Source organism: Anolis sagrei, chromosome X, assembly GCF_037176765.1.
Source record: "Anolis sagrei isolate rAnoSag1 chromosome X, rAnoSag1.mat, whole genome shotgun sequence".
NCBI lineage: Eukaryota > Metazoa > Chordata > Lepidosauria > Squamata > Dactyloidae > Anolis > Anolis sagrei.
The window spans coordinates 29,184,521-29,202,158 of NC_090034.1; the positions used below are offsets into that span (position 1 = coordinate 29,184,521).

Consider the following 17,638-nt stretch of genomic DNA (forward strand, 5'->3'; position numbering starts at 1 on the left):
GTGGAACACATCTCACCACACTAAAACAGTGGATGTGGCTCTTAATGAGACATGCCGCATTATCACGGGGTGTCTGCGCCCCACACCACTGGAGAAATTACACTGCTTAGCCGGTATTGCACCACCCGACATCCGCCGGGAAGTAGCAGCCAATAGTGAAAGGACCAAGGCAGAGAGATCTCCAGCTCATCCCTTGTTTGGGTATCAGCCAGCACGTCAACAACTTAAATCTAGACATAGTTTTCTAAGATCTACAGAGACACTCGCTGGAACACCTCATCAAGTGAGAGTCCAAAAGTGGCAGGCTCAAACCCAGAACCTCAACCAATGGCTGATACCAAATGAGAGACTCCCCCCCCCCCTACCCCCGGGCACACAGAGGACTGGGCGACTTGGAAGGTGCTGAACAGACTGTGCTCTGGCACCATGAGATGCAGAGCCAACCTTCAGAAATTCAGAAATGGGGCTACAAAGTGGAATCCTCGACATGCGAGTGTGGAGAGGAGCAAACTACTGACCACTTGCTGCAATGCAACCTGAGCCCTGCCACATGCAAAATGGAGGACCTTCTTGCAGCAACACCAGAAGCACTCCAAGTGGCCAGGTACTGGTCAAAGGACATTTAATCAGCTACCAAACTCACAAATTTTGTATTCTGTATTTTGTATTTTTGTATTTTGTCTGTTTGTTTGCTTTGTTCTGTTAGAAATGTAATATAATTGACTGGTTGCTGATGACTCAATAAATAAATAAATAAATAATATTATAATATATTATATATATTATATTATAATATATTATATTATATTATTATAATATACAATTATAATATAATATAATAATATAATAATATAGTAATATAATATAATATATAATATAATTTAATATATAGTAATAGTTTTAAGCTGCTGTCCAGGAAGACGATTAGCTGGGTTAAGACAAGCTGTTTTAAAGCATTTTAAAGACTGGATTCCTGTAAGTGCTGACCATTCTGACTTCAGATTGTTTTTGGATGGGCTTGGGACAGTTTTTTGATTATATAGTATAATATATATAGTTGTTGTTACTTTTATAACACCAACAGTCAACAACAGAGGGAGAGGGAAGCTTCAGAAGTTCCCCCTGTCCTGTTTGGAGGTTTTTTTCGCGCATTGCGCAATCGCGTCCGCCATTAACGAATCGATTCTTTTATTAACAAAATTTCGTAAATATCAAAATTTTGAAAATGGAAATTTTGGAAAACCAATCAGATTAGAAGCGCTGGCGCCCCCTAGAAACGAAAGGAGTTTAGAACCAAATTTTTTCTTGATCAACCAAGCCTACTAGATAGAAAGCCATAATAATAATAATAATAATAATAATAATAATAGCTGTTTTGAGTCTCCTTGTAGAAATAATAATAATAATAATAATAATAATAATACCTTTCTTCAATCCAATATTGTGCTTCTCCAGCATTCCACGCTGATGCTGCAAAAGAGCATCCAGCTAGGAAGAGGATGAGAAGGAAAAGCAGAGGTTTGGTGGGGAACTAGGAGAGTCACTTTCAATTGGGATGTTGATTTTGCCATCGAAGGCCTGCCGCTTTTATCAGGGTTCTATAGACTCTTACGTTTAACCTCTTCCCTGGTTAATGTTTAACTTGACCGGTGTGGTCCGATAAGCCACTGGGTTGGGGATATTATTTCGGAGAGGGATTATTATTTTATTATATATTTTTGCAATTTTCTGACTGAAGAAAGACAGAAGAGTGCCCAAAGGATCCCTGCCAATCCTGGATCCGAAAGAGGATCAGTCCTGGTGAGTACCATCTTAGGGTCAAAAGAAGGAAAGAAAGAAGGAGTAAAAAGAATGGAAGGAAAGATGGGTTCTAGTCAATAGGCACAAATGGGGTGAATACTTGGGAAGGAGGGAGGCAGCCAAGGAGGGGCACCTTTCGATCTAAAGGGATGAAAGAAAGGAAAGCGGGAAAGAAGGAAGGTATGAGCAAAGGAGCAAAGGAAAGAAGGAAGGAAGAATAAAGGAATGGATTGATGGATGGAAGGAAGGAAGGAAGGAAGGAAGGAAGGAAGGAAGGAAGGAAGGAAGGAGAGGGAAAGAAAGGGGAGGAAATGAGGCAGTGAGGAAAAGGAAAGCAAAGAAAGAAGGAAAGGAAAAGAAGGAAAGGAAGATAAAAGGAAGGAAAAATAAAGGAATGAAAATAAGGAAGGAAGAATAAAGGAAAGGAAGGAAAGATAGATGATAGTCAATGGGAATGAATGGGTGAATAGGTGAAAGGGAGATGGCTGGAAAGGGCATTTTTGGGTCTCAAAGAAAAGAAGGAAGGAAGAAAAGAAAGAGGATAGAAGGAAAGAAAGGAGGGAAGGAAAGATGGGTTATAGTCAATGGGCACAAACAGGGTGAAGGGTTGGAAGTGTGGTGGCCAGGGAGGCCCACCTTTGAGTTTCAAAGGAAGGAAGGAAGGAAGGAAGGAAAAGAACTGAAAGAAAAAGCAAGGAAGAATGAAGGAAGGATGTTCACCACTTTGAGTCCCACCCATGGGAGAAAAATGGGAGAAAAGTAAGTAATAAATAATAATGGAAGGGTTGTAGTCAATAGGCACAAATGTGGTGAATACTTGGAAAGAAGACGGCCAGGAAAGGGCACCTTTGGGCCTTGAGGGAGGGAGGGAAGGAAGGGAGGGAGGAAATAGAGGAAGAAAGGGAGGAAAAGAGCAAGGGAAGAAGAAGAGGAAGGTTGGATTATAGTCAATGGGTGAGTTCATGGGAGGGAAACAAACGGGGAAAGGCACCTTTTGTGTCCAAAGAAAAGAGGGAAGAAAAAGAGGAAGAGAAGAAAGAGGAAGAAAGGAAAGGAAGGACAAAATAGAAAGAAGAAAGACAGGTTATATGCACAAGTAAGGTAAATACTTGGAAGAAAGAGATGGGAAAGTGTCAAGGAAAGAAAGGAAGAAAAGGAGGAAGGAGAAAAGGAAGGGCAGGTTATACCCAGTGGGTACAAATAGGTTGAAGAGTTGGAAGGGAGATGGCTGAGGAGGCCCACGTATGAGTCTGGAAGGAAGGAAGGAAGGACAGGTTATAGCCATTGGGTACAAATAAGGTGAAGAATTGGAAGAGAGATGGATGGGAAAGGCCACTTTTATGTCTCAAAGTGTTGCATGAAACCCCCCTGGACAAAATTATTATTTGTTCCTTCCGTGTCTGCAGCAGAGAGTTCCAAAGGCTGCAGATACTTAAAGTGTACTTGTTTGGCTCTGCGCATGTTCAGACAATCAGGAAACTAACTACAGACTGCTTATGATCCCTTAATAAATTGGTTACCCTGAACGCTGTGCTTCTCTTGCCCCTTCTTTGCTTCCCTTTCCCCAGTATGGAATTGTATTATTTCTATGTTTTCCCCTTCCTTGTGCCTTAATCTGCATACAAGGAAGCCTGGCTTGGATATCTGTATGTACTTGGGAAAACTGTGCCTCTCATGTGCATGAAAAATGCCTTTAAAATTCCCTGCCTTTTCCTATGTGTTCCTATGTTTTGTTAATAATATATTTTCTGCTTCTGAGATTTCCTGTTCCTTTACCTGGATGGGAAACTGTATTGCTGACCTCAAAAGGAAGTCATGCTTCCCATATTATCATACAGCTTGCGAGAAGAGACTCCAAGCTGGGGATTTCCTCAACCAATTCCTGGCCTCACCCATATTATGGACATTATCTGGACATATGTAACACAATAGTCCAATGGACAGGACAAGATGGCCCATTGCCTTTTCCTGCCTGCCTCAGGGGAAGTAGCTACTCTTCACAATGCGCCTTTGTGTGCGGGACCACTCGCCACGGAAGGAACCTGATTGTCTTTTTCTATGCCCATCTCCTCTGCCATTTGTATGATTGTGCCAATATGTCCTGCATTTTGTTACCATGATCCAGAACCACTGGGTCAGCCCCCCCCCTCTCCGTGGGGCTCTGCCATGACTATCCTGCACAAAATAAACTTTCCTGGGTATGGCCAAGTGCCCTCAATCATTTTTACTATTTTTCCTGTTGAAAAAAGGGAAACCCATTCACCGCCACTCAATGCCTGTTGTCCCTTCACAAGCCAACTGCTTAGCAAATCCCCCTTTCTGTGATTGGTCAGAATTGGGACACTCGTCCAATGGGCTTCGCTACAGCTGATGTTGCTGCAGTGGGAAATTTGAAATTATTGTGTATAAAAGAGGCTGTATTTCTGTTTTCTGGCTATTCTAGTTTCTTTGTGAATGTACCACAAGCTAGGATCTTATCTGCAGATAATAAAACCTTCCTTGGCTGAAATCACCTTCTCACCTTGCTGCTGGATTATTTTAATTGGGGCTGATCTGTACGCTTGCCACAGTAGGGACTCACAGAAAAAGGGCAGCTCAGGCTTATCACTTGTCTGGGTTTCTGCCAACAGGCTTCTTCCTGGTCTCACTGCCAGGGGGTGCCTCCTAAACTGGGGCCAACAAAAGGAAGGAAGGAACGAAGGAGCAAAGAAAAGCAGTTAATTCTCATGTCAGGAGAAAAGCCTTCTTCAAACAAGCGGCCTCTTAGGGTATTCCAGTGAGGCCTAAACCTCCATCCTGCCTTCTGTTTCCACTTGCTTTTCTCTTCTTCTTTCCTGCAGGGGAGGAACGTTTGAATGTTCTTTTGAGCCCTGAAACTCTTTTGATGGATCCTCCCGTGGACCTTTCCTCCTTGAAGCCTGTTCGGCGTTTTGTCCCAACGTCTTGGAAGACTTTCTTCCACCGATGGAGAAGGAGGAGTTTCCCGTCCTCCTCTTTGGATGTTTCCTCGTTCCCTCCATCTCCCAGCAAAGAGGAGGATGTGGTGATGACAATGGACCCTTCTTCTCCTGCTAGTTCTTCCCCTCCGCCAGTGTACGAGGCCAAAGAGGAATCCTTTCGGCGCAAATATTCCTACCTGAGGTCCTACGCGGGCCTTTTGCGGCTGCTGTCTGGCCTGGAGCTGCTCCTGGGTGGCCTGGTCTTTGCTTGTGTGGCGGCCTATGTCCAGAAGGATGACCAGTGGAACCAGTTGTATCGCAGCTCCTTTATGCCGTACAATGGTTTCATGGGATATGGTGGCTATTATGGCCCAATGAGCCCCTTTGTGCTGGCAGTGGCCGGCCTGGCCTGGCTGCTGACCCTGCTGCTGCTGGGCCTGGGCTTGACCACCTACCACCGAGTCATCCTCCTCGGGGCCCGCTGGTGGCCCCCAACTGAGGCCGGGCTCAACCTCCTGATGGCGCTGCTCTACCTGGCAGCTGCCCTGGCCTACCTCAACGGGGTGCGCCGTGGGGGGCTCTGTTACACCGCCCTGGCCTATAACCCCCTCCTGGAGGCCCTCTGCAGGGTTGGCGGAGGGCAAGTGGCCGCCCTGCTCTTCCTCTTTCTCAACGCCGGGCTCTACTTCGCTGGGGCACTCCTTGGGCTCCTCAAGGGGGGTGCGCCGGCACCAGAAAGGGTAAATGGGGCCCTCTCCAGCTGCAAAGCTTTCTCAGAGCCATGCTCCTCAATGCAAAGTAATGTCTCCTCCTCCTCCTCCTCCTCTTCCTCTGCCCAGCCAGAAGCTCTTTAGCAGCATCAGCACAAAGAAGCAGTGTTGGGTTGCAGCAGAGTTTTTGTGCAGCCAGCCACCAAGGATGTTCCCATTCACTGTTGTTTCCCCCCCCCCCTCCTCCTCCTCCTCCTCCTCTTCTGTCCAGCCAGAAGAAGCACAGTGTTGGGTTGCAGCAGAGTTTTTGTGCAGCCACCAAGGATGTTCCCATTCACTGTTGTTTCCCCTCCTCCTTCTCCTCTTCTCCTCCTCCTCCTCCTCCTCCTCCTCCTCCTCCTCCTCTGCCCAGCCAGAAGAAGCACAGTGTTGGGTTGCAACAGAGTTTTTGTGCGGCCACCAAGGATGTTCCCATTCGCTGCTGCTGCTGCTGCTGCTGTTGTTCCTCTGCCCAGCCAGAGGTTTTTTAGCAGCATCAGCACAAAGAAGCACAGTGCTGGATTGCAGCAGGGTTTAATGCAGCCACCAAGGATGTTTCCATTTACTGGTCGTCTTCTTCTCCCTCTTCCCCCTCCTCCTTCTCCTCCCTCCCTATCAGCATCAGCATGGAGGAGGCACAATGTTGGATTGCAGAGGGGTTTTAGTTCAGCCACCAAGGAAGCTCCGTGCCCCATGTTCTTGCCAAAGTCTTTTGACATTCACTTTCTATCCTCCTCCTCTGCCCAGCCATAAACTCTTTAGCAACATCAGCAACATGGAGAAACACAGTGTTGGGTTGCAGCAGGGTTTTAGTGCGGCCACCAAAGATGCTCCTGTTCACTATTTCTCCTCTTCTTCTTCTTGCTCCTCCTCCTCCTCTGCACAGCCGGAAGCTCTTTAGCAGCATTAGCATGAAGAAGCATAGTGTTGGGTTGCAGCAGGGTTTTAGGGCAGCCGCCTAGGAAGCCCCCTCTTCTATATTCTCATCCACTGTTTCCCCTCCTCCTCCTTCTCAGCCCATCTGGAAGTTCTTTAGCAGCATCAGCATAGAGAAGCGCTATGCTGAGTAGCAGAGGGGTTTGGGGGCAGCTGCCCATTCACTGTTTCTGCTCCTCCTCCTCCTCTGGCCCAGCTAGAAATTCTTCATCAGCATCAGCATGGAAGGCTGGAGAGGCACACTGTTGGGTTGTAGGGGAGTTTTAGTTCAGCCACCAAGGAAACCCTGTTCCCCATGTTCCTGCCAAAGTCTTTGGACGTCCACTTTCTCTCCTCTTCCTCTGCCCAGCTGGGAGTTCTTTGGCAGCATCAGCTCAAAGAAGCACAATGTTGGGTTGTAGAGGGATTTTTATTCAGCCACAAAGGGAGCCCCATGTCCCAAATATTTTGAGATCCACTTCTTATCCTCATCCTCTTGTCCAGCTGGGAGTTCTTTAGGGTTGGGTTGCAGCAGGGTTTTGGGGCAGCTACCTAGGAAGCCTCCTCTCTTATGTTCCCATTCACTGTTTCCTCTCCCCCTCTGCCCAGCCAGGAGCCCTTTAGCAATATCAGCATGGAAGGCTAGAGAAGCCCAATCTCCTTGGTTACTATCCACTTTTCCATCTCCTCTTCTGCCCAGCTGGAACTTCTTTAGCAGCATCGGCATCAAGAAGCACTATGTTGGGTTGCAGAAAGGTTTTACTGTTTCTCCACCAAGGAAGCCTCCTTTCCTGTGTTCCCTTCCACTTATGGTCCTCATCCTCTGCCCAGCTGGGAGTTTCTTCAGCAGCATTGGCATGAAGAGGACAATGAAGGAAGGCTGAAGAAACACAATGTTGGGTTTCAACCAAAGTCCCAAAAGGGGGGCAGGTTTTGGGATAGGCCTTCCTTCATGCCGGACTCATGGCCCGTTTTCTTTTCCGCAGCTGCAGCCACAGCCGCCACCGCCCCTTCTGCCCGCTGCCCCCCGGCCACTGCCCCCTTCAGAGGACTCCCTTCTGGCCACAAAAGTGACCCGGCGGGTTGAGTTTTCAGAGGAGGGTCCGGAGACCCTGAGCTGTGCCATCCCCACAGGCCGTGCTCCTAGGCCGCACCTGGTCCCCGACTACATCCTGTGAGTATATGGGGTGGACCCTAGAAATTTTTGGTCCCTTCTATGATTTCTATTTGGAGGTCAGACTAGATGGCCTCTGTAGCCCTTTAATTGTATATAATTGAGGGACAGACTAGATGGCCTTTGGGGTCCCACTTATGATTTCTGTTTTGGAGTTGAACTAGATGGCCTTTAGGGGCCCCTTCTATGATTTTTATTTGGGGGTTGGACTAGATGGCCTCTGTAGCCCTTTAATTATATATACTTGAGGGTCAGACCAGATGACTTTAGGGGTCCCACCTATGATTTCTGTTTGGGGGTTGGACTAGATGGCCTTTGTAGCCCTTTATTATATATATATTTGGGGATTCAATTAGATGGCCTTTGGGGCCCCTTTTATAGCAGGTTCTCAAATCTGCTCTGACTTTTAGTGCAAATTTCAAAGTGCCGAAGACCAACCCTTTGGATGTTAATAATAATAATAATAATAATAATAATAATAATAATAATAATGGTCATATTAATCTGAACTGGAAGCAGCTCTCCAAGGTGCTGAATGAAATAATAGACGAGACCCCTAAAGCTCATCTAGTCCAATCCCAAAGAGAAATAATAAAAAGAACCCCTAATTCCCATTGTCCAACCCCTAAAGAGAAATAATAATAAACCCAAAGGCCACCTAGTGCAGCTTCCAAATATTTCGGTCATTGTTTAGAAAGTACCCGGCCATCACAACGCAGGGCGACCGGGAGAAATACAAAGCTGTCTTCATGGATCAGTATGCCGAGTACAAAGAGCTGTACAACGAAGTCCGAGCTGCGCAAAGGAAGTTCCGGGAACTGAGCACACTGATGCACCGACTGCCACGCCGCAGTACGGACGGGAAGGTAATGACAATCCCTGTTGAACCCATAGCTATGGCTTTCCAAAGGCCGTGCGACCTACATACAACCAAGACCCTTCTTCTTGCAGGAGCAAAGCCGGCTCTCGGCTGTCTGGAGGCAGTATCGGAGCAAGAAGAAGGTGAGCCCAAGCCGACCCCATCTTCTTCCTCATCTTTAATAGTAGTAGTAATAATAATAATAATAATTTTTCATTTGCCAGGATCCGGCCTACTTGGAGAAACAGGAGCGATGCCACTACCTGCAAAGGAAACTAACACATATCAAAGTCCAGATCCAAGCCTTTGACCGAGAATCTGGCGAGGAGACGTCAGTCCACCTCTGACACATAGATGCCATAGGAGAGTCTTGATAATGTATAGATGCTTTTGGAGAGCTTTAATTATACATAGATGCCATAGGATAGTCTTAAAAATACATAGATGATATAAGAGAGTCTTGATAATACATATATGCCAAACGAGAGCCTTCATAATATATAGATGCCGTAGGAAAGTCCTGATAATATATAGATGTCTTAATAATGCATAGATGTCATTGGAGAGACCTGATAATACAAAGGTGCCATAGAAGAGTCTTAATCATATATGGATGACATAGGATATTCCTGATGATGTATAGATACCATAAGAGAGTCCTGATAATACATAGATGCCATAAGAGAGTCCTTATAAAACACAGATGCTATAGGAGAGTCTTAATAATGCATAGAAATCATAGGAGAATCCTGATAATAATAAATGCCATAGGGGAGTCTTGATAATACATAGATGCCATAGGAGAGTCTCAATAATGCATAGATGCCAAAGGAGAGTCCTGATAATACATAGATGCTATACCAGAGTCTTGATAAAGTATGGATGACATAGGAGAGTCTTGATAATACACAGATGATATACTAGAGGCTTGATAAGATGTGGATGCCATAGGAGAGTCTGTGGCGGAATGAAAATCACATGTAGTTCACGTCTTTACTAATCCACACACTGTCTTGCTAGAAAAAGGGTACGCCACACAAATGATCAGTAAAGAATATGGTGTTTACTCTTTCTTATGCAGAGCAACATATATAAAGTCATGAGAACAGTTGCATTGAGTCACACAATGTCCTTTGAGAGAGATTCAAATGGTCTTTAGGTGTCCGTGTGAGGGATCATCTTCCAGCAGCCAAGAAGCAAAAATATAAACTTGTCTTGGCAGAAAACTTAAACATGTAACTGTTGCCAAAACTCCCAGGCTCAGCTAGCTTCCGATCATAGCCCAACCAATCAGCTTTATGGTTTGCATTTTTCACTTAACACACTCACCATTACATTCTCCAATAGAGTCCTGATAATACATAGATGCCATAGGAGAGTCCTGATAATTCATAGATGCCATAGAAGAGTCTTGATAATACATAGATGCTATAGGAGAGTCCTGATACTACATAGATGCTATAGGAGAGTCCTGATAATGCATAGATACTATAGAAGAATCCTGATAATACATAGATGCCATAGGAAAGTCCTGATACTACATAGATGCTATAGGAGAGTCTTAATCAAACATAGATGCTATCAGAGAGTCGTGGTAATACATAGATGCCATAGGAGAGTCCTAATAATACATAGATGCAGTAGGAGAGTCTTAATCATACATAGATGCTATAGGAGAGTATTGGTAATACATAGATTCTATACAAGGGCTCTGATAATACATAGATGTGCAAAACGGGCCCTGGCACATACTAAAGAGGCCCCAAACAACTTCTAAAATACATCCCCAGGGCCCATTTTGCCCATTTGGTGTATTTTAGAAGTTGTTTAGGGCCTCTTTAGTATATTAGAAATAACAATAGATAAGGAAGGGAGATATATAGTGCTAATATGTAAAATAAATGGTAGGAAATATACAATAGGAAATGTATATGACCCAAATAAAGGACAAAAGAAATACTTTAGAAAGTGGTTTAAGAAAGTACAAGAAATCTATCAAGGGGAGCTAATAGTTGGAGGTGACTTTAATATGGACCTTAGAAATAACAAAAATCTTTTAAAATAATGGAAATTGGAGGACGTATTTGAAGCAAATTCTATAAATCAAAAGCCAACATACTTCTCACATAGTCATAAATGTTTCACATGGATAGAATACATATTAATAAGAAACACTAACAGGTCTAGAGTTTTAAATACAGAAACGCAACTGATCTGAATTTCAGACCATGCGCCTATTATAGTCGAGTTAAAGCTAGAGGAGCCAGATGAAACAGAGGTAATAAAAACTTGGATATATAAAAAATTGATAATTAAGACAGAAAAACTCAAGAAAGAACTATTAGAAGAGATAAAAAAATATTTCAAGGAAAATAGGGGCTCAGCAAGTATAGAAACAGTCTGGGATGCAACAAAAGTGGTTATTAGGGGTTATTGCATAGCAAAAGAAGTGGCAGTAAAGAAACGGCAAGATAAAGAAAGGAAAAGAATGGTTAGAGAAATAGAGGAAACAAAAATACTGTTACAAATAAATACCAAGTGCAGGTGAAAGTAAAGTTGGAAAAATTAAAGAAACAATTAGAAGAAATGGATAATTTGGACTTATAGAGAAAAGAGATATTTGTCAAAAATAATTTTCAAAGGCAAAATACAAATACAATGAAAAAAATTAGCTAATAATCTGAAAAATGCGAAAGAGAAATGAAGAGTCACCCAGTTAAAGAATAAATATAATAAAAATGTAAATTCAAATAAAGAAATAAGAGAGGTATTTGAAGACTTCTACTGAGGCTTATATAAAAACAAATACACGGAGAAAGGTTTAATGAAAATATACCAAAGATATAAGATAGAGAGGACAATAGGGAACTAGCTGCAGAAATAACATATCAAGAAATAGAGCAGGTGATCGACGCATTGAAAAATGCAAAATCCCCGGGATGTGATGGTTACACTGCAGAGTTTTCCAAAGAAACAAAAGAAATAATAATATCAGAATTGAAGAATTTATTTAATAGTATAATGATAGGAGGAAAAACTCCATATACATAGAGAGAATCAGAGATAATAACAGTGAGAAAGAGTGGGAAAGATCCAGAAGACCCTAATTCATATAGACCTATTAGCCTCCTAAATCAGGATTACAAAATATTCATGAAAATATTAGTCAACAGAATAGAAGGGATTATAACTGAAATAGTAAAGGGCGATCAATGCAGGTTTATAAAAGGTAGAAACATTGCACATCCTATAAGAAATGTATTAAACATTCTTAATCATAACAAAAAAAGAAAAATTGCACTCTTAAAGTTAGACATATATAAAGCTTTTGATTCATGATTATCTGTTGCAATTAACGGGTAACTACGGATTTGAAATTTCATTTACTAAAATAATAAAAGAGTTATATAGTAACATGAGAGCAAGAATAAGAGTAAATGAAGGACTAACAAAATACTTGAAAATAGAAAGAGGAATAAAACAAGGCTGCCCTCGATCTCCGCTGTTATTTGCATTAGCAATGGAACCTCTGGCAGACAGAATACGAAACAATGGCAGGATAAAGGGATATCAGATTAAAAACGAAGAACTGAAGATAAATCTTTATGCAGATGACATTTTATTAATAACTAGCTGTCCCCTGCCACACGTTGCTGTGGCCCAGTCTTTTGATCTGGAAAATAAAGGAATGAGAAAGTGTTGGTTTCTAATATATGTAATTTCTTTATGCTTCTGGGTAAACAGTATTTCTTGCTGTTTGTCAGTGTTGATGTAGAGAGTGTCTGGTTTGCCCACCCTGGAACATGCAACATATCATTGCCCCTCTTTAAGGGTCCCTTTCACATCTATGATACTATATCTCTCTGTGTGTCAATCATATATCTATGACTGGATGGCTCTTTGTCAGGAGGACTTTGATTACGTTTTCTTGCCCTGATGAAGGGGAGTTTGATTGAATGGCCTTAAGTATTTTCTGTTGGTCAGGGGGGTTCTGTGTGGGAAGTTCGCCCTGATTCTGTTGTTCGTGGGGTTCAGAATGCTCTTTGATTGTAGGTGAACTGTGAATCCCAGTGACTACAACTCCCAAATGTCAAGGTCTATTTCCCCCAAACTCCATCTGTGTTCATATTTGGGCGTATTGAGTGCTTGTGCCAAGTTTGGTCCAGATCCATCATTGTTTGTGTCCACAGTGCTGTCTGGATTTAGGTGAACGACAACTCCCAAACTCAAGGTCAATGCCTACCAAACCCTTCCAATATATTCTGTTGGTCATGGGAGTTCTGTGTGCCAAGTTTGGTTCAATTCTATCGTTGATGGAGTTCAGAATACTCTTTGATTGTAGTTGAACTATAAATCCCAGGAACTACAACTCCCAAATGACAAAATCATAATTTTTGAGTGATGGTCACTCCTTGTGTTGTGAAACATTTTGTTGCCAAACTTGGTGTGATTTCATTCACTGGTTCTTTTGTTCTTAAGGTACTCATTATGCACAGAACATTTTTATATATATAGATGGAAAACCCAGTAGAAGCAATAAGGGAAATACAAATAATTCTAAAAGATTTTGAAAGATATTCAGTATTGAAAGTCAATATGAGCAAATCAGATATGCTTATATACAATATGGGGAAAAAGAAGCAGAAGGTGCTGCAGGCAAAAATGGGAGAAATAAAAATAATAAGAAATGAAATAAAATATTTAGGCATTACTATTACAAAAGAAATAACCAAGTTAAAAGCGGCCAACTATGGGGAAATATGGAAAAAAGTTCAGGGGAAAAAAGGCCTGGAGGGATAAGCAATTAAGTATCCCACAAAAAATACAAGCAGTGAAAATGTGCATAATTCCCACTGCTTGTATTTTTCGTGGGATACTTAATTGCTTATCCCTCCAGGATGTGCATAATGTGCATAATTCCAGACTTCCGATGGGAATGGCGACGGGGATGCCTCGCTGAGGGAAAGCTCTCTCAGGGAGGACCTGTGCTGAGCGTCGAGGTCGAGCTATAGCTCCCCACCTTCGACCGGATCGAAGGCGAAGGTGAACGCAAATCCCCTAGACGCTTTGAAGACCCCAAGGTCCTCTCCATTAAGGGGGGGGGTCAAGGGGTTTGAGAGTGCCAAAAGTGGAGCGGGCTGCTCCACAGGATCGGGTTCAGCTGAGCCCGTCCAACCGCCTCCACCCCATTTTTTAAATAAGAATTTGAAAGAAGAACGAAATCTCACTTTTTGGGAGTTAAAGGGACCGCGCTCCTGAAAGAAGAAATTTCATCTTCAAGGTAAAGTAAGAGGGGGGAGGGATCTACCCCCTCGGAATTTTTGAAAGAAGAATTAAATTGAGTACTTTCACTTGGAATAAAGAAGAAGATAGTAAAGGAGAGCAATCCATATCAAGAAGTGTGTTTATATAAATTGGCTTTTAAATTTGATGAACTTTAAACTCTAAATTATTAGGAATTGTTATTTTTAAAGTATTAAAGAAAGTGAAATTTCATAAATATCGGGACCCTTGTACTCTTTTTTAAACATTAGCCTATCCCCCTGCACTGCCAATTAAACTTGGGGACTTTAAAAGACTGTAAAAGAAACTTAAAAATAGCTTACATTGCGAAGAGAAACGACCTTGGTGCCATTATTGTTTGGTCTACGCTGGCCTTCTTTATAAATGAATTAAGGCAAGAAAGGAACTGACGTAACGGAAGGCTACAGAGGACCAATACAGGAAGAAGAGAGCAGTGCAGGATGAGAGTGGTAGTTTAAAGAGGATTTAAGAGCGGAGAAGAGCATAAGTGACGAAGGCAGCAAAGCAAAGAAGAGCAGAATAGGCAAATAGAGATAGGAAGTGGACTAATATTAAGGAATAGATCAATTTCCGAGAGCTGCAGAGGCTGAATCTAAGAATTATAAAGAATAAAGACGAGGAAGAGAAGTAGACGGGCGACGGACGAGGAGGAGAAGCAGACGAATGGAGGATGAGGAGGAGAAGCAGACGGGCAGCGGACAAGGACAAGAATTAGACGCAAAGTAAGACCAGGACGAGAAGCAGACGATAATAAAATTAATTAGAAATACTTAAAACTTATCCAAATTATACTTAGATCTTATCCAAAAATTGATTGATTGATTAATTGAAGGAGAATTGATTAATAATTGATTAATTGACAGGGAAAATTAATTAGATTGATAATATTTTTAAGGCTTTTTGAATAATACCCCTTGATAAATTCCAGTATATACAAATATATTATATAATAAATTATATTCTAAACCAACTGATTAATTTTAAATTAATTGATTAATTTGTTAAATATACTTTAATATTGAATGAATTGAGATTTAACTAAGAATAAAATAAAAATGTATATAGTGTTTGCAAACAACAAGCTATACAAGCTATAAGCAGCTAAATAAAGTGAATTGTCCCTTAAATGTTAACAAAGGCGAAAGCAGAGAAAGAAAAAGATAAGAAATTACATACTCAATTGAGAAGAGGATCCTTAGATAGAGGAGTGAACATGGGTAACCTTTTAAAGGAAATTAAGAAGCTTTCTGAAAAACAAGATACCATGAAGAAAGATATGATAGATAAACAAGAAGAATATTATAAAAAAATAGATAATTATCTTAAAGATATGAAAAAAGAAATGAAGGAAGAGTTTGGAGAGTTGAAGAAAGAAATAAACAACTTGGCAGGCGAGGTGGAAGTTCTAAAAGCTGGTAAAATTGAAACAGATGAGACACAGGCGAAAATTTTGGAAAAAATTAAGACACTGGAGAAACAGAAGGAAAGAATGGAATTAGAACAAGAAAAAATACTACAAAAACAAATGGATTATCAACTGAGGCTAAGAAACATGCAAGAAGATTCAAAGGAAGACATAAGGTCAATAGTGTTAACCCTTTTGGCCAAAGTTTTAGAAGTGGAGGAGGATGAGCTTGAGCAAGAGGTGGACCAAATATATCGAGTTTCCTCATTCTACTCTAGGAAACACAAAACACCAAGAGACGCGATAGTCCAATTCACAAAGAAGAAAATAAGGGATGAGATACTATGGAAGACTAATAAAGATTCATTACAATATAAAGGAGTGAAAATTCCAGTTCTCAAAGAATACCCGCAAATGACACTCAACAGAAGGAAGAAATATTATTTTTTAACAGACGACTTGAAGAAGAGAGGAATGAGATACAGATGGGAGAGACATGAGGGTATAATGGTGACATGTAAGGAGGATATTGGTTAACAACGGAAGAGAAAGCAAAAGTATTTTACGAAAAATTGATGAGAGAAGAGGAGGAAGGAGAAAATGGAGAAAAGAGTGAGAAGGGGGAGAAAGGAGAGAAGAAACAATAATCACCTAGAAATGGAAATAGAAGTAAGAAGGCAAGATATGTCTCATCAGAAGAATATAAATTGTCATTGTCGTCTAAAGAAAGAAAATATGTGGCAATTAGTGCATCGGAAAGAGGATTAGCTGGAATAGAGGCAAGGGCAACAGCGATTTCAGAAATGGATCTTGGCACAGTTGGATTGGACTTAGATAATAATGAGTAGCATGATGGAGCGGCAAATAAAATGTTTTTCGAATAACATTAACGGCTTTTCACCCCAGAAAAGGAAAAAAAAATTAACAAGTTGAAAAGGGAGAAATACGACATAATAGGTCTCCAGGAAACATATATATGTCATAAGCATATATCCCACCTCGCTGAGAAAAAATTAGGTAAAATGTATCACTCTTCATATGACAAGAAAAAAACGAGGAGTAGTAATATATATATAAAAGACAACTTGGTATCAGAATTAGTATTCAAGGATCAAGAAGGCAAATGCCTTGCAGTTATTCTTCTTATTGGAAATACAAAATTATTGATATGTAATATATACGCACCAAATGGACCTAAGTCATCCTTTGTTGAATTTTTGAAAAATAATCTGGAACAGGCTGAGTATGATGAGCTTTTATTGCTTGGAGACTTTAATGGAGTGTTGCAACCTCAATTGGACAAGACGAAAGTAAAGAAAAAGGGGGGAGTAGAAACAAGTACTCTACCCCCAAAATTTCTGGATTTAAAAAAAAGAGTTGGATTTGGAAGATATCTGGAGGATAAGAAATGAGGAAAAGAAGGACTATACATTTTATTCTCATAGGCATCAGTCTTGGTCGAGAATTGACATGATATGGATTACAAAAAAACTAATGACGAAAGTGCAGGATGCTCTCATCCTCCCTAGAGATTTATCGCACAATTGCCCAATGGAACGAATTATATTTCAAAGAGAGGGAGTAGAAGATGGAGATTGAATGAAAATTTGATAAAACGGAAGTAGACAGATCTAATTATAAAAGAATAATTCAAAATTATTTGGAAATTAATGATACGAAGCTGACAAATGCTCAAATAACATGGGACGCAATGAAAGCAGTCCTGGGAGGACATCTTATTCAACATAACTCCAAGAGGAATAGGGAAAGGAATAAAGAAATTAAGGACTTGACAACTGAAATAATGAATATGGAGAAGGAACTAAAAGAGAACCCTATGAAGGTTCAATTGGAAAAGAAACTAAGGACATTAAAACAAGAGAAGAATAATTTGGAATTGGAATTTCAAGCTAATCAAATTAAATTTTTGAAACAACAAACATTTGAAAATGCGAATAAACCTGGAAAATGGTTAGCCAGACAAGTGCATAAAAAACAACAATCTAGACCAATTATGAAGATTAAAGTGAGAAATAAAATTATCTCAACAGATAAAGAAATAATGGAGGAGTTTAGGAAATATTACAAACAATTATATTCAAAAGATTGTATAGACAAAGAAGAAATAATGGCCTATATAAATACATTTAAGTTTCAGAAAGTGGATGAGGAAACGAGGGATCAACTGAATAAAGAGATATCAGAGGAGGAAATTGAGAAGGCAATTCAAAAGATGGACCCAGATAAGGCTCCGGGCCCAGATGGATGTACGGCTGGATTTTATAGAACATTTAAACAAGAATTGATACCTTTATTTTAAAAGGTATTAAATGAAGTGATGACCAAGCAGAAAATTTCGGAAACTTGGATAAAGGCAGAAATAGTATTGATTCATAAAGAAGGAACCTGCGAGACGGAGATTAAAAATTACAGACCAATTTCTTTATTAAATACTGACTATACGATCTTGGCGAACATATTGACGGAGAGAGT

At 40.9% G+C, this 17,638-nt stretch overlaps 1 protein-coding gene across 1 annotated transcript; it reads left to right on the forward strand.

Moving 5' to 3' along the window:
- Positions 1 to 1,428: 1,428 nt before the first annotated feature.
- Positions 1,429 to 12,125, forward strand: LOC132781534 (MARVEL domain-containing protein 2-like). Its single transcript, XM_067473482.1, has 7 exons — positions 1,429 to 1,800; positions 4,641 to 5,592; positions 6,236 to 6,373; positions 7,290 to 7,577; positions 8,272 to 8,443; positions 8,529 to 8,579; positions 8,661 to 12,125. The coding sequence occupies exons 2-7, from the start codon at positions 4,685 to 4,687 to the stop codon at positions 8,781 to 8,783; spliced, it is 1,680 nt and encodes a 559-aa protein (XP_067329583.1). The 5' UTR covers positions 1,429 to 1,800; positions 4,641 to 4,684; the 3' UTR covers positions 8,784 to 12,125.
- Positions 12,126 to 17,638: the final 5,513 nt, after the last annotated feature.

Bases quoted from the DNA above. Each gene is read 5' to 3' on its own strand.
- LOC132781534 (XM_067473482.1), top strand. From the start codon at position 4,685: ATGGATCCTCCCGTGGACCTTTCCTCCTTGAAGCCTGTTCGGCGTTTT. The intron at 5,593-6,235 runs GCAGCATCAGCA...TCCTCTGCCCAG, and splicing joins GCCCAGCCAGAAGCTCTTTA to CCATAAACTCTTTAGCAACA. The intron at 8,444-8,528 runs GTAATGACAATC...TTCTTCTTGCAG, and splicing joins GCCGCAGTACGGACGGGAAG to GAGCAAAGCCGGCTCTCGGC.